General features: G+C 42.6%; 1 protein-coding gene across 1 annotated transcript in view; it reads left to right on the top strand.

Moving 5' to 3' along the window:
• Positions 1 to 14,705, top strand: part of LOC111150822 (dynein axonemal heavy chain 14) — a 319,964-nt gene that overhangs the window by 245,654 nt on the left and 59,605 nt on the right. The window contains exons 64-69 of the mRNA XM_022508439.1: positions 725 to 865; positions 1,753 to 1,968; positions 6,571 to 6,801; positions 7,452 to 7,576; positions 9,557 to 9,801; positions 14,244 to 14,650. Coding sequence (XP_022364147.1) covers positions 725 to 865; positions 1,753 to 1,968; positions 6,571 to 6,801; positions 7,452 to 7,576; positions 9,557 to 9,801; positions 14,244 to 14,650 — 1,365 coding nt within the window. The remainder of the gene's footprint in view (positions 1 to 724; positions 866 to 1,752; positions 1,969 to 6,570; positions 6,802 to 7,451; positions 7,577 to 9,556; positions 9,802 to 14,243; positions 14,651 to 14,705) is intronic.

Below are 14,705 nucleotides of genomic sequence, written 5' to 3'. Positions count from 1 at the left end.
AAGGGAAGGATGGGAGCCAAACCCCAGAGACAAGAACATTTAAGGAGTGTGGAGAAAATGCAGAAGGAAGCAGTCTGGCTACAGTCTGGCTACAGGGTAATCCTGGAACGGAGAGGACACTGGGGAGGGAGGTTGGGGTCAGATTTTATTGGCTGGTCCAAAACTTTGGGCCTTATCCATGGGCGATCATTTCTATAGAAATTCACCAAATACTTTTGAGCAAAGGCGTCATCAAGATACGTGCTGGGTTCAGAATAGCATTTTGTCAGCTGTTCATGACGGTACCTTTCTCCCGGCAGCCCAGGCATAGTTTAAAGCCCCTCCATCCGACCAGCCTTGCTTCAGAATCCCGTTAGTTCCATCGGGCTGGTTGGTGTATCTGCAATGAAAAGGTTCAGTCATTTTCTTGGAGAAGGAAATAGGATATAACATTTTCTGTGTGAAAAAGAAATCAGAAAATGATGAATTTTCATATGCTGGGCTGGTACAAAAGCCTGCTGAGGAAAGTGACCTTGTAAAGACAAGCTGGAGTATAAAGGAATCCTTTATCCGCTGACTACGTTTTTAGTGTTAACATAGCCCATCTCCCCAGGAAGATTTTCCAGGCTGTGGATATGAAGTGGCCACCACTGTATTTATATAAATACAGTTAAAGTGACAGTTAAACTCTTGAGGCCAAATGAGAATAGTAGTGGGTCCCAATGATGAATGCATTGTCTTTCAGGTTGAAGAACATCTCCTGTTTCTGCAGGGAGCCTACAAAGACATGGTTGTGCAAAAGCAACTCTTAGGCGACAGGAGGAACCTGGCCACGAGGCGCCTGCAGTGTGCGTCTGTTCTCCTCACCGCGCTGGAGGAGGAGAAGGCATGACTCTCGGGGGCTCTGTATCTCCTCCAGTAATTCCTTGGGGCTCCACAAGCCCCAAGATGCTGTTTTCACCCAGGGTTGTATCACGGGCCTCCTGAAGCTATAATCCAGTTATCATCCAGTTCTTTTTTATTGAGATCAGGAGACACTCTTGATAAAAATAAAGGCGTTCTGGTCAAGTAGTTCCTAAAACGGGCGACAGACTGCCAAGGATCCGACATGACTCTCTTGCTCCCCAGACCTCAGCTCTCCAGTCTGATGACGTCCACAGTGAACCTGTCACCGAGCTTTCCCTGTGAAGCACAGGGACAACCCAAGCCAAATGCATAAACCAGGGGTGGCTAACAGGGATGAGATGTCAGAAGGGAGAAGAATAGGATATTCTGTTGTCAATCCTCAGACCTCTTTTGTCCCTTTTTTAAAATTTCCGCTGATCTTTAAACTTCAACTTCGTGGTCTTAAAACGAAGTCAGTGGCTTTTACTTTACAGGAGATTGAAAGGGTCAAATGAGATTTTCAAAGAAAAATGCCTGTTAGACATGGAAGGATTCAATACATATTGGTCACGATTATTACACAACACCATTAATAATATAATGAATTGTTGTTTTAAAGATTACCCTGCTCCATGACACAAAGGACTTGACATGGCTATTGGTGCTAACAAATATGACACTGTTGACAAATCCAAGAATAGGACTCACGTTCCCTGTAGAAAACTGTTTGTTTTATATCATCGTTTACTAATTTTAATGCAAACACACATGAGATCAGTAATAGTAATAGCAATGCTAGATCAAGTTGGAGACCACGAATATCTTAAATGTTTCATAACAATGTATTTTATGTCAAATGGTAAGAACTCATTTTTATTTAACATTTAGACTCGATGGCAAGAAACAATCGATCAAATAGACAAGAAGTTGGAAGGAATTTGGGGCGACATGCTTATTTCAGCAGCGTGCATTGTCTACAGTGGAGTGTTAACAGCAGAATTTCGCCAGTTAATTGTGAACAAATGGAAGAATCTTTGCACCAAAAACAACATTCCTTTGTCTCCTAACTTTTCCTTAATTGAAGTCATGGCACAGAAGCATGAGGTAGTAATGTATTTCTATTATCCAGTTAAGTGGCTGCTGTTGGTTTGAATTTTGGGTGTGAGTATTGTGGGGGTTTTTTGTTTGTTTGTTTGTTTATGGGAATCTTTTCCCCAAATTGTTTTGATAAAGGAAAACACTGAAATTTGTTCTGTGTCTTTAAAAAAAAAGTTTTTTTTAAGATTTTATTTATTTATTTGACAGACAGATCACAAGTAGGCAGAGAGAGAGAGGAGGAAGCAGGCTCCCTGCTGAGTGGAGAGCCCGATGCGGGGCTTGATGCAGGGCTCCATCCCAGGACCCCGGGATCATGACCTGAGCCGAAGGCAGAGGCTTTAACCCACTGAGCCACCCAGGCACCCCCCACCAAAAAAAATTTTTTTTAATTACAGTTCTCATGCCTCAGCTAGTTACATCTCTTATTTCTCATCCTCTGGGCAAAAGTCACAGAAAATCCTCTTACTCGTTGTAATCCTACTGCCCAGCCCTAATAAATATTTATGTCCCAGAAGCCCCTTTCATTAATAAAACTGATGAACTCAGGGCATCTCAGTGGCTCAGTCAGTTAAGCATCTGGCTATTGATTTTGGGTCAAGTCATGATCTCAGGGTTGTGGGATCAGGCCCTCGCTCCCTCTCCCACTGCTCCTCCCTGCACTCGCTGGCTCTTTCTCTCTAAAAATGAATAAATAAAATCTTTAAAAAATAAAATAGGTGAAGTTACTGAGCCACAGGTAGTATTCTTAGAAAGAACTAAAAATATAGATGTCACATTTATCAATAAATAGTTATTGTCTAGCTATCTATGTTGAGGGGATAAAAAAGAAATACACTTTTTTTTATTCATCCCCTAAGAGTAATTTTAGATTGATTCCCCCATGATAACCCAACTTAAACTGACCATCCAGTCTACAAAAAGTCTCAGAAGCAAATACTGGCTTCTCATTTTCATAGTGCTCGTAACCAACTTGAACCTAAATATATCAATAATTACATTACATGTAAGTGGTCTAAAAGGTCCACTTTAAAGGGTAAGATTCTAAGATTATATAAAAATATAAACCAAAGCACAAAACAGAAACCATAAGTTATTTATTTAGAAAGGACCTATCTAAAACATAAAGGTCGACAGTAAAAAAAAAAAGTGGGGGGGGACTTACCACAGATTACCAAAAAAGGGCAAAATAGATTTTAAGGTAAGAAAGGATTACTAGAATTAAATAAGTTTATGTTACAATAAGAATCGGTCTAAGTCTCCAAGAATGTTTTATCAATTCTGAATTTATTTTTACCTAATAATCAGACTTAAAATAATTTATAAAGCACACATTAAAAGGATCACAGGTAAAAATGGACAAATCTACAATCATAGTGAAAGATCTTAACACTTCTTCCTGTAGCTCATAGGAAAAAAAAAAAACACACACAAAAATCAGTAAGAATAGAGATTCAAGCAGTATCATCAACAAAAAGACTTCATAGGCATACACGGCAGCCTACACCTGAAACTTACACATTCTAAGCTAGCACATGTAGAACACTGCCAAAACTGACCGTATAACCAACCATAAAAAGATTTCAACAAATGTTGATGGACGGAAATCACAGAGCATGTTTTCTGTCCAAAAGACAAGCCAGAAGTGAATAATTAAAAGTTTCTTTGAAAATCCCCATATTTCTGGAAATTAGGACATCTACTCCCAAACTAACCACAGGTCAGAGAAGAAATCAGAATTGAAACAATGAAGCATCAGTCAAAAAAGTTTGTCCTTGGAGACTAGAAACATGACAAAGAGATATCCACCAGCTCCACTTGTATCTAACACCCTGGCAGAGATCCTAGACAGTGCAATAAGGCAAGAAAAGTAAATAATACTAAGATTGGAAAAGAAGAAAAAAAAAAAAAAACAGAAATTCCTCCAGATAAGTACCTAGAAAATCCAAGAGGCTTTGTAGGTATATCATGAGAATTCATAAAGGTGTAGTAAAGTTTCTCAGAGTTTCTGGAATTAAAGTCAATACACAGAAGCTGACTGCATTTCTCTACACCAGCAACAAACAGGGTGTACAGTATTTGTAGACACCATTTATCACAGCATCAAAACGAATCCACCCAGAAGTTGTGTAAAACCTACAGGAACAAAGCTATGAAATACTATTAAGATGAATTTTAAGAAACCTAAATAAGTGAAGAGTTATGCCATGTTTATAATCTGAAAGACTCAGTATCCTGAAGCTGCCAGTTCTTCCCAAATGGGTCTGTATTCCCAGTGTAATCCCAGTTAGCATTCCAGCAGGTAGGAGTGCAGGTGTGTGTATGTGTCTTACCTGACAAACTGAGTCTGAAAGTTATAAGAGAAGGTGGAGAGCCAGTGTGTCTAAGATGTTGATGAAGAACAAGCTGGAAGGACTTGCTATATCAAATATCAACATTTAGGACATTTAGTTAGGACAGTGGAATTATTTATCCAGGGTGTCCCAGCACAGGACTAACACCACCACCAATGGAGCAGAACAGAGAGCCCAGGAACACACCCACACGTACGTGGACATCTGATTTATAACAAAGCTGATACTACAGTTCAATAAATAGTGTTAGGTGATTGGATATCCAGAAGCAAAAAAAAAAAGAAAGAAAGAAAGAAAGAAATTTGATCCTTACCCCACATCATATATAAAAATTCAATTGCAGTTGAACCGTGGACCTAACTATGGAAGGAGAATATGTTTATGACCCTGAACACTGATTTTTTTTTTAAGCAGAACTAACCATAAAGGAAAACATTAATTGAAGTACATTAAAATTTTGGCTTTCTGTTCATCAAAAGAAACAGCTCGGACAATATAAAGAGAAGTCAACAAATAGAAGAGAATATTTGCAATAAAAAGAACTACTACCAGTCAGTAAGCATAAGACATACAAGCCAGTAAAGTAAATAATGGGCAAGAACCTTGAACAGGCGGCTCACAAAATCACCAATAAACATTTGAAAGGTGCTTAACCTCATTACTCATGAGAGAATGAAAGTTAAATCTAAAATGAGATATCACAACACATCAGCCAAAAGGACTAATATTTAAAAGACCAATAATATTAAGAGTTCACATGGATATGGAGTAACAGAAATGCTTGTGCCCTCTCTCTCTCTGTCTTTCTCTAACAAATAAATAAATAAAATCCTTTTTAAAAATACTAAAATCATCTTAGAAAACTGATTTTAGCTATGACTATTAAAAATACATATCCCTAGGGCACCTAGGTGGCTCAGGCAGTTAAGCATCCGACTCTTGATCTCAGCTCGGGTCTTGATCTCAGGGTCATGAGTTCAAGCCCCACATTGGGGTCCCTGCTGGGCATGGAGCCTACTTAAAAAAAAAAAAAAATACCCCATGACCCAATATTCGTAGGTGCTTACCCATAAGAAATGAATATATAAGTTGATCAAAAGAATGTAACAGAATGTTCATTGTAGCATTATTCATAATAGCCCAAAACTTGAGAATGCTCACCATTGAGATATGTTCACCAACTTGAGATATGTTCATCATATCCATTCACCAGTAGAATGGATAAATAAATCTAAGTGTGTTCATAAATATAGCAGTGAGATTATATAAATACAGTTATAAAACCTTTTATCTGAAGTTCCAAAATCAGCAAAATGAAATCCGAACACTTAGGAACACATACTTCGGTAAAACACTGAAGAAAAACAAGGCAGTCAGGAGAATGATTGGTTTTTAAAACATAAACTCTTGGGTCAGAAGTTTGATTCTGTCCCCGCGTGGACCTTGGCTCTCCTGCACCTGTAATCGGATGCAAGCGGAGCTACTCGTGGGTTTCAGGGTTCTTCATCCCCTCTCCAGTTTCCTCTTGTGCGGACTTCAAGAGCGGGCAGCTCTTCACAGGCTCAGACAAAAAACTTCTTCCCTTTCCTTTAAAAAATGACAAGTATCCTTGGCTTCTCTGTGGGATGCCCTGCCGCCTTTCACTGAACTGTCCCTGGGTCCTGTCCCTTCTCTGACCTTCGTGAGCCTTCCTGGCTTCTTCTTCCCAACCTGCGGGTACTGCCGCCAAGCCCGGGCTGCAGGCAGAGCCTCTGTAAGGATGAGAATTTATCAGTGTTGGAGTCAGCGTCTGAGTCACACCATGGGTCAGCCTCTTCCTCCGACAGTCTGACCATGGGCAGACTCCAATTCCTCCTCCCGAGAAATGAGGGTTGTTATCACAATCTAACCAGATAATGTACGTGTGTGCTTGGCAGGTGGTGAGTGTGCAACAGGGTAGCTGGAAGTACCTCGGTGTCACTCTGTGTTCTTGCAAGTTTCATACGTGACTCAAGTCCAAGACCCTTGGGAACAGGATCCCTCTCTTACAGTTATCTGTCTCCCGTAACATCTTTGTTGGGATGGGCATTCGTCCTTCCTGATGAACAGAAAAGTGTCAATTAGTGAATACTCCTCTAACCCAAAATATCTTATCCCAATGTTTTAAATTGTTCATCTCCTTAACCCTTTTAAGGAGTATTGGATTTTTCTAAAGGCAGTGATACTGAAGAGGGGAACAAGCGTGTGAGACCGAGAAGTAACAATGCTGTCGTTCCAGATTGGCCTGTGGCACTCTCAGGGGCTCCCCCTTGGTCAGTACTCAACTGAGAACGCTGTCCTGATCAAGAACAGCCTGCAGTGGCCCCTGCTCATTGACCCGCACAAGCAAGCCCATGGCTGGATCCGGCGGATGGAAGGGCCCAGGCTGCAGGAGCTCTCCATCCAGGACAGCGGTTACATCCAAGAGATTGAAAATGCCATGAAAACAGGAGGGAGCGTCCTCCTGCAGGTACTGGGGCACTGGGCCCACTCCCTAAGTCCACACAGCGGACATACATACCCCGTGCCCTGAGAAACTAGAGCTCGGAGTTATAGGTAACAAACAACCACAGGCGCCTGGGGTTGAGCATCTGACTCCCAGTTTCAGCTCAGGTCATAATCTCGGGGTCATGGGATCAAGCCCTGTGTTGGACTCTGCACTCAGTGGGGAATCTGCTTGGAGGGTCAGTCTCTCCCTCTCCCTCTGCCCCACCCTGCCTTGTGCATGTGCTCTCGCTCGCTCTCAAAATACATAAACATTTTTTTAAAAATAATGAATAAAGTGACTTTTCAGTGTACTCACACATCAGGGTTTCTTTGTTGTCCAAATACTAACAGGATTTACTTTTTATTTTTCTTAGAGAAAAGAAAGAGTGGTGGGGAGGGGCAGCTAAGATAGAGAGAGAGAGAATCTCAAGCAGACTTCCCACTGAGCACAGCCCCACACAGGGCTCAATCCCACGACCCTGAGATTGTGATATGAGACTAAACCAAGGGTCAGACACTCAACCGACTGAGCCACCCAGGCTCCCCAGATACACATTTTTAAATGCTCTGTCTTTTCAACTGATTTATTTGTTATAAGACGAACTTTTTATGTCTGTCTGTTGGGTTTTTCAGAATCTCCCTGAGATGTTAGCTCCAAGTTTGAAGGCAATTTTGAAGAAGGATATCCATCAGAAAAAAAGAGGACAGTATTTCATAAGGGTTGATGACTCTGAGATTGAATACAATTCCAAATTTAGGTAAAGTCTCTCACAGTGAAATTGAGTCAGATATTTGTATTTTTTAAGACAAATATTACTGAAGGACTGTATTTGAGTGCTGGTAAGCTTCTCCTGGAGGAAAAAGTGAGATTGCATTTGAATGTTCTGTTCATTTGTGTTTCCAGTTGTACTCATCAGTACAGGGAATGGAGAACTGACTTTTCTTTCTTTCTTTCTTTCTTTTTAAAGATTTTATTTATCTATTTGACAGACAGAGATCACAATTAGGCAGAGAGGCAGGCAGAGAGAGGGGTAAGCAGGCTCCCTGCCAAGCAGAGAGCCCGATGAGGGGCTCAATCCCAGGACCCTGAGGTCATGACCTGAGCCTAAGGCACAGGCTTAAGCCACTGAGCCACCCAGGTGCCCCAAGAACTGACTTTTCTTTATCAAGTTTTCCAAACCAGTGTTTTTCATGCTATTCCTGATAAGACCCATGGGTCCAGAGGGAGTCCCAGAAGGTGTGCAAAGCCTGGCCCCACTTGATCCACAAGAACTCCAGTCGATCTGTTTGCCTAACATTTTATTTCAGCAGGAAAAGCTGCTGTTCCTTTAAAAAAACAAAATCCATATTGGATATCCGGAGCAGAAAGAGATTCTGCCTGGGCAGATAAAAACGCTGTATCCATGTTCCCAGCAGTAAGGGACCTTCCAGAATACACCCCCCACCCGCAACCCTCCCACCCGCCAACGTCACAAAGCTCTTTTAGAGAGTCGGAGCTAATTATCACAAAAATATAATTCCTCAGGGAATAAGACATTTGTGTGGCCAGGCGTGTTCACGCTGCCCTTGACTTCCCAATGGGCAACCCACTGTGCGAGCAAGGCATCAGCAAGGGGAGCTGGAAGGTGAGTTTACTGGTCTCCAGCCCAAGCACTCCCCAGCCTTACAGGGGCCCTAACACGCACAGTGCTCTAGTGGTCAGTGGGTCCTCGCCCCGGGCCAGGCTCTGCAGCCTTGCCCCTCACCAGCCTCCCTCCTTCTTGAAAAGTATGTTCCTCAGAACAACATTCTAGGGTGTCGTTCGGAAAAGGGACCCCACACTTCTTAAAAGCACTAGGTTAAACAAACAGGATTCTTCCTCCAAGGACCCAAAACTTCCTTATGTGGCAAAGCCCCACCCTCCACCCCCCACCCCCGGGCTCAGCATTCCTCAGGACACCCTCTCTCGAGGAACGTTACTGCTTGAGCAACAGCTCTAGGGAAAGCTAATGAAGTAACATTTTGCCAAACAGCCCACCTGGTACACGTGTTTGGTTGTGTGGTTGAGGAGGTGGGGGGTGGGGGGCACTCCTGTGGAGGGCAAACTGGACACGGGTACCCCCTCGGTCACTGTGTGGCCATGGGATGCGAGAGTCTTATTGAACCTCTCTGAGCCTCAGTTCCACCCTATAAAATGGGCTGAGGAACTGTCCCTGCTGGGTTGAGTTGCTGGGGAGACTGAGCAAGACCCAGAATCACTCTTGACCCTTCCCCCCCTCACCGTACCAGCCCACTCCAGACTCAACATGCAAACTGGTCTCCAGACTTCCTTCTTCCCCAAAACCTTCCACCCCAGGTTACTCTCCAGGCGGCAGCAGGAATGATCCCTTTAGAGAAGGCCAGCCTCCCTCTACTCACACCCGCCCCAGGGCTCTCAATCACTCTCACTCAAACACTGCAGCGCTGACGACCCTTAAGGGTGGGTCAGAGCCCCTGCCAGCTGGCGCTCTATCTTCCTCTGTCCGGATGCTTCCACCAAACATAGCAGGGACTCATCTACGCTTGTATTTTGTGAAGCTGTAAATTGTACTATATTTACACGGTATGAAGTGAGAGCCTCTCCTGTGTACCAGGCTGAACCACACTAAAGATTAACCTGGTTTACTTCCAAGAACTATTGTTTCCGTTATTTAATAAATTAATTTCATTTTTTCCCTTTGCAGCATCTTTGACCAACTGGTGCCTTTCTCATTCTCTAGGTTATATATATCTACAGAAATCGACAACCCCCACTTTCCTCCGCCGGTGTATAACTTTGTTACCATGATCAACTTCACGTTAACATTCCAAAGTTTGCAGGATCAGCTCCTATCTACCATACTAACTCAGGAAGTTCCTTACTTAGAAAATCAGCGTTTGCAGTTACTAGCGAGTATTTCCCTTGATGCTATGACCCTTGAAGAACTAGAGGAAAGAACGTTGAATGTACTGCAGAACGCACAAGGTCAGTACAGGTCTTTAGTGACGTTAGGAAACCTTTGCGTACCTCTGGGAAGGATAGAACAAAGGCTCTAGGAACCACATTCTGAATTGGTACCAAAAATAGCAGATTCGTTTTTCCACCAAATAACTGATTAATGTGGGTGAAACACCCCATTTCTAAAAGTAAAACATTGTGGATGTTGATGTTTCTATGTTCCTACCTGGGCTTGAGCTTATAACCTACAACATTGGCCATGAGATCATCACATTAAGATGAGAAGAATCTCACGGAGATCACTCTGTCCTATATCTGACATCCATTATGTATCAAGTTAGAACGTAGAGACCATAGATGAAGTTTTCCCCAAGCATGAATAATTAAAATATCCCAGGACAGAATCCAGTGACTTACTCAGATGTGTCCCATTAAAATATGGTGTTTATTAAAATAGCAATAGGAATTATTTTCCTCCTCAACACAAGAAACATCTAAGAAACCACAGTTTTTAAATTTTAACAATATAATTTCTAAACAACTAACTCCAGAGCATGATAAGTTCTGGGGTGTACTGACCTATCTGGATATCTAGTTTCCACATACAGGGTGAGGATCCCCCAATGCTAACAAGCAGTGCTCAGACAAGGGGTGTCCTACAACTCAACCCCATCCTGACATGATCTACCCAGAGAGGCGTCCGATTCGCCTCCCCTTAAGGTTTCAGTGCGACAAGACAGCCCCATACCCACAGACGGGTTCCAGAGAGAAGTTCCAGCAAAGCCTGTCCTGAGGTTTGATTAGGTCGCTAACAGACTAGAACTCAAGACACCTGTTTGCTCACCAGATTACTGGTCTCCTCTGAAAGGATGAACCCGGAACAGCCAGGTGAAAGCAATGCATGGGGCCAGGTGGGGGAGATGGAGGGGGCTTCCAGGCTAACCCTCTGGTGGGAGTCACTGTCTTAGAAGGAGACTAGCATCACTACATTAACATAACAAAAGACGCTTTCTCACACACACACACACACACACACACACACACCCTATTCAGAGCTCTAGGTCAGAGATGGGGAGGAAGACCTCACAGTAGCACAGCTCTCAACTCTCAACTTGTCTGTGATCAGATACTTTCTATCTAGCGGTAGACTGCCATTCTCACTTATCTTAACTTTGACCTGGGTCGGGGGAGGCTTGAAAGTCTCTCAGATGCTTTCGTTCCCTCTTAAGGATCTGACTGTATGCCTTCCTATTGTAATTACACCTTACACTCTATTCCTGTGTAACACACGGCTGAGCCATGCTTCCGTTCATGACAAGACGAGGACAAGGCTGCGTGGACCAGGATGTCACAGCTGTTTCTCTGGGAAGGTTGGAATGAATGATCACCCCTTAGGGAGCAAACCCAGGGCACACAGGGATGTGGGTCTCACAAGACTGGAGAGTATAGCCTCTCCTGTTCTAGGAACCACTGTATGACAAATGTCATGTTTTGTTGTGACTTTTGCCTAAATTGAACAGAAGATAGATTTAATAAGATAAAGGAAAGTTGTTTGTGATAAGACCCATCAGCACTGGAAGCTCTCATACACCTTTGGTGCCGATGCCCTACCAGCGGTGCCTCATGGGAGAGTCAGATTTTTTTTAAAGACTAACCTTTTACTAGTGGTAGTTATAATACAAATGGTTCTTGGAAAAAACTAAATAGATTCCTGGAGCGCTTTCTGTAACACCTGCTCACCAAACGAACTGCCTCTCCAAGTATCAAGCCTGAGCGAGTTTGCAGTCCTTGCCAGGAGCATCTGATGAAACGGTATTCCACTAGCCCATCGTCAGACTGGAAGCCGAGACCTGGATAAGTGTCTCCACCCATGTTAGATGGCAGGATCTCCGAGCCCAGAGCTTGGAGTCCACGCCAGCATTGATAGGAATGATTTAAATAAACCAGGTCCAGGGAGAAAAGGCAGTGGTCAGGGGTGCCGGAAGGTTTGCTCACTTTCCCTAATGACTGTAGGAATAAGTTACTCAGCTGAGCCTCTCTTTTCTAAATCTAAACAATCCCACCTTTGAAGGCTTTATTTAATAGCATGTCTTTGGAGGGCTGTTTATTTTTATGAATAGTGAAAACACTGGCGTGGCTATAATAAGAGAGAGAGTCCATACAGATAAGAAGAAAAAATGGGAAAATGATCATCTCCTTCTATTACATTTGGATATTCAAGGGGGAAAGATAAATGTTAACTGAGATCAAAATGATAGATGTTTTCTATTATCCCCTGGCATTGCTACTCATGAACAGTTTCCTCCTCACCCCCACTACCTCCCTCTTGAAAGTATCTCTTCCAAACTGTGAACCCAAACTCAGGGGAAAGAAATTAAAGAGTAATATAAATTTTGAATGTACTTAAAACACTGTAATTTATTATAGTTTCAGGACCAGAAAGGTCCTGGCCTTACAAGTGTCTTAGGTATCAGAATGAGAGGAACATTTGCCATTTCTCCACTTAATGACTTCTGCCCTTTTCAGAATGTCCTCCTGCAAAATAAAAGCCAACTCCCTTCCTAGGCATTCCATGCTCTCCCAAGTCGTAATGAAAATTGTGTTTTAAAGATAAGATTTGAGTTTTGCAAAGAGGAGGTATTAAAAGCAGAGGTTAGTCAGGTATAAAGTAAAACAATTTTAATTTGTCCATGGCTGAGATCAATTAGCACAGAATATTTATTAAATTTTCTTGAATAAGGAGTACCTTCCTCTGAGCCAAGAATTAGAACTGGTAGACAGGTTTCTTGGAAAGTGTGATACTTAAAACATCTCTTCACAACAAACCCTTTTGGGAAAAGAGGGGGAAGTGCCTGCCACAAGGGAAGGAAAACAGTGTGCTATGTGTTCTTTTGATTATGTTACGTGTGTCTAGATTGTTGATTCCAATTCCAATCCTAAGAAGATATGGATTCTGTAACTGGTTTAGAATTCTGGGGTGGAAACATTCTGGAACCATGATACTTGATAAATTCTCCTCAAAGGATTATAGCCTGGGAAAGAGTTGTTATTCTGGAAGTCTGGCCTGTTATATGGTGAAGCTGAGCTTTTAAGAGTACTAGGGAAAAATAAAATCTAATAATTCTAACAGAAAAAGACTCCTCGATTTGGTGCATGTTTTTTCCTCCCCTTTCCCAAGTTCTAGTAACATAGGTCATCCTTACTCTCTTTGTAGTATATCTTCGGTGCAGCTCTCCGCTCCCCGTGGGAGTGGTGGGGTGGGGTGGGGACTCAGAAGTCGCCCACAGCGAGGTCCTGACATTACTAAAAAGCGTCACTAAAATCAATCAGAATATGGTATCCAGGTCAGGGCATGTGATAATTCCATCATTCCTTACAGTGATCATATGAAGCTGTGTTTAGTTCTTGATACGGATATAATTTTTAAAGGTTTTTGGTGAGGTTTGGTGGGGTCCAGAGCCCACGGCCAGGAAAGAATTCTTGAGACGTCTCTGGTGCAAAATGGTGGTTTTATTAAAGCAAAGGAACAGGATCCGCAGGCAGAAAGAGCTGCTGTCCTGGGATTGTGAGGAGCAACTGGTTCTGTACCTTGGCAGTTGTGGAAAGTAGAGCTAAGGAGAGTCCAGAAAGGATTTTCATATGCTGAAGAAGACCCTCAGGACACTGGAGGCCTTGCCATTGTCAAAACAACGTTGTTTTTTCCTCCAGCAAGGCATCAAGGTGAAGACAGAACTTTCTGGAGGAAGCTTACATGCAGCCTGCCTCAAATCTTCTGCAGTGGGCTGCAGGTTATAAGGACAATTAATGGTATCTGTGTTTCTTTCTGCCTTTGTCACACTTTAAAGAGGGCTCTTTTCAAACTAACGTGCTCGGGGTAAGCATCAAGGATAGTGAGGAGTCTATAAATCATACCATTAACCAAAGCACTTGAGGAAAATGGGAATGTTCATAAAATAGTAGTTTATAATGGAAATAGGAGAACCGTCTTAAATATTTGAGGAGAGAATTACTTTGTTTCTGAAGCAGCACTTTTTTTCAAAAGGTAAGTTTCAACCTGTTCATGGAGTGAGAAATCAATTTCGTTGGTCATTACCAACTTTATTGTTTAGTAAAATAGAAAACCATAGAAAATATCAGAGTTCACGTGCTATTTTCTGGAAATTTTGTCTCCTTGTCTGTGTGGATGGTGGGCCATTCCTTATGACGGGTTGGCTACTTATCATGTGCTTATAAAGAAAATAGCATCCACCCCATTAAAGTAATATAAAGAAGAGATTGCGGGGGGGCATGTGTGCTCTGAACCCAATTATTCAGAAATACGACCGGTCTTCATTTAGCGACCCATTGCCTGCATGAAACCACCAAAAAACCAGAAGTCAAAAACTTACAGAAAGATTTCAGAAAGAAGGAACAGCATTTAACTTCCTGTGGGTTTTATTTAAATTCATTTTTTTGTTGTTTGTCTTTAGAATGTGTGTTAGATGATGAGGAAACGGTAGACATCTTAAGAAACATCAAAATGAATTCAAATGAAATTTCAAAGCGCATCAGAGCAACAGAAAAAGCAGAAAGTAAGATCCAAGAGACGCGCATGCACTATCTCCCCCTGGCCACCCGGGGCGCCCTGCTCTACTTCCTTGTGGCCGGCCTTGCCCGGGTCAGCTGCGCGTACCAGTTCTCCCTGGACTGGTTTCGCCAGGCGTTCCTTCTAGCAGTCGTCTCCGGAAGCAAAGAACGGGAAGAGCCTGACCCCAGACCCCAGAAGACCCTTGATACTACAGACCTCTCAGAAGAACCCAAGTTAGAAAGGGAGGAAAATATCTCCCAGAAACATCTTAAAAATTCAATCGAAGTGTTGACCAGCAGTATTTTTAAGGTGAGACATCCTTGCACGTGTATTTTGCACATGGATTCAATGGAGCTGGGCTGGT

This window comes from Enhydra lutris, unplaced genomic scaffold (assembly GCF_002288905.1).
Source record: "Enhydra lutris kenyoni isolate GAN:26980312 unplaced genomic scaffold, ASM228890v2 scaffoldscaffold24, whole genome shotgun sequence".
NCBI classification, from domain to species: Eukaryota; Metazoa; Chordata; class Mammalia; order Carnivora; family Mustelidae; genus Enhydra; species Enhydra lutris.
The sequence above is the reverse complement of the archived record's forward strand: the minus strand, read 5'-3'. Positions and strand labels throughout refer to the sequence as shown.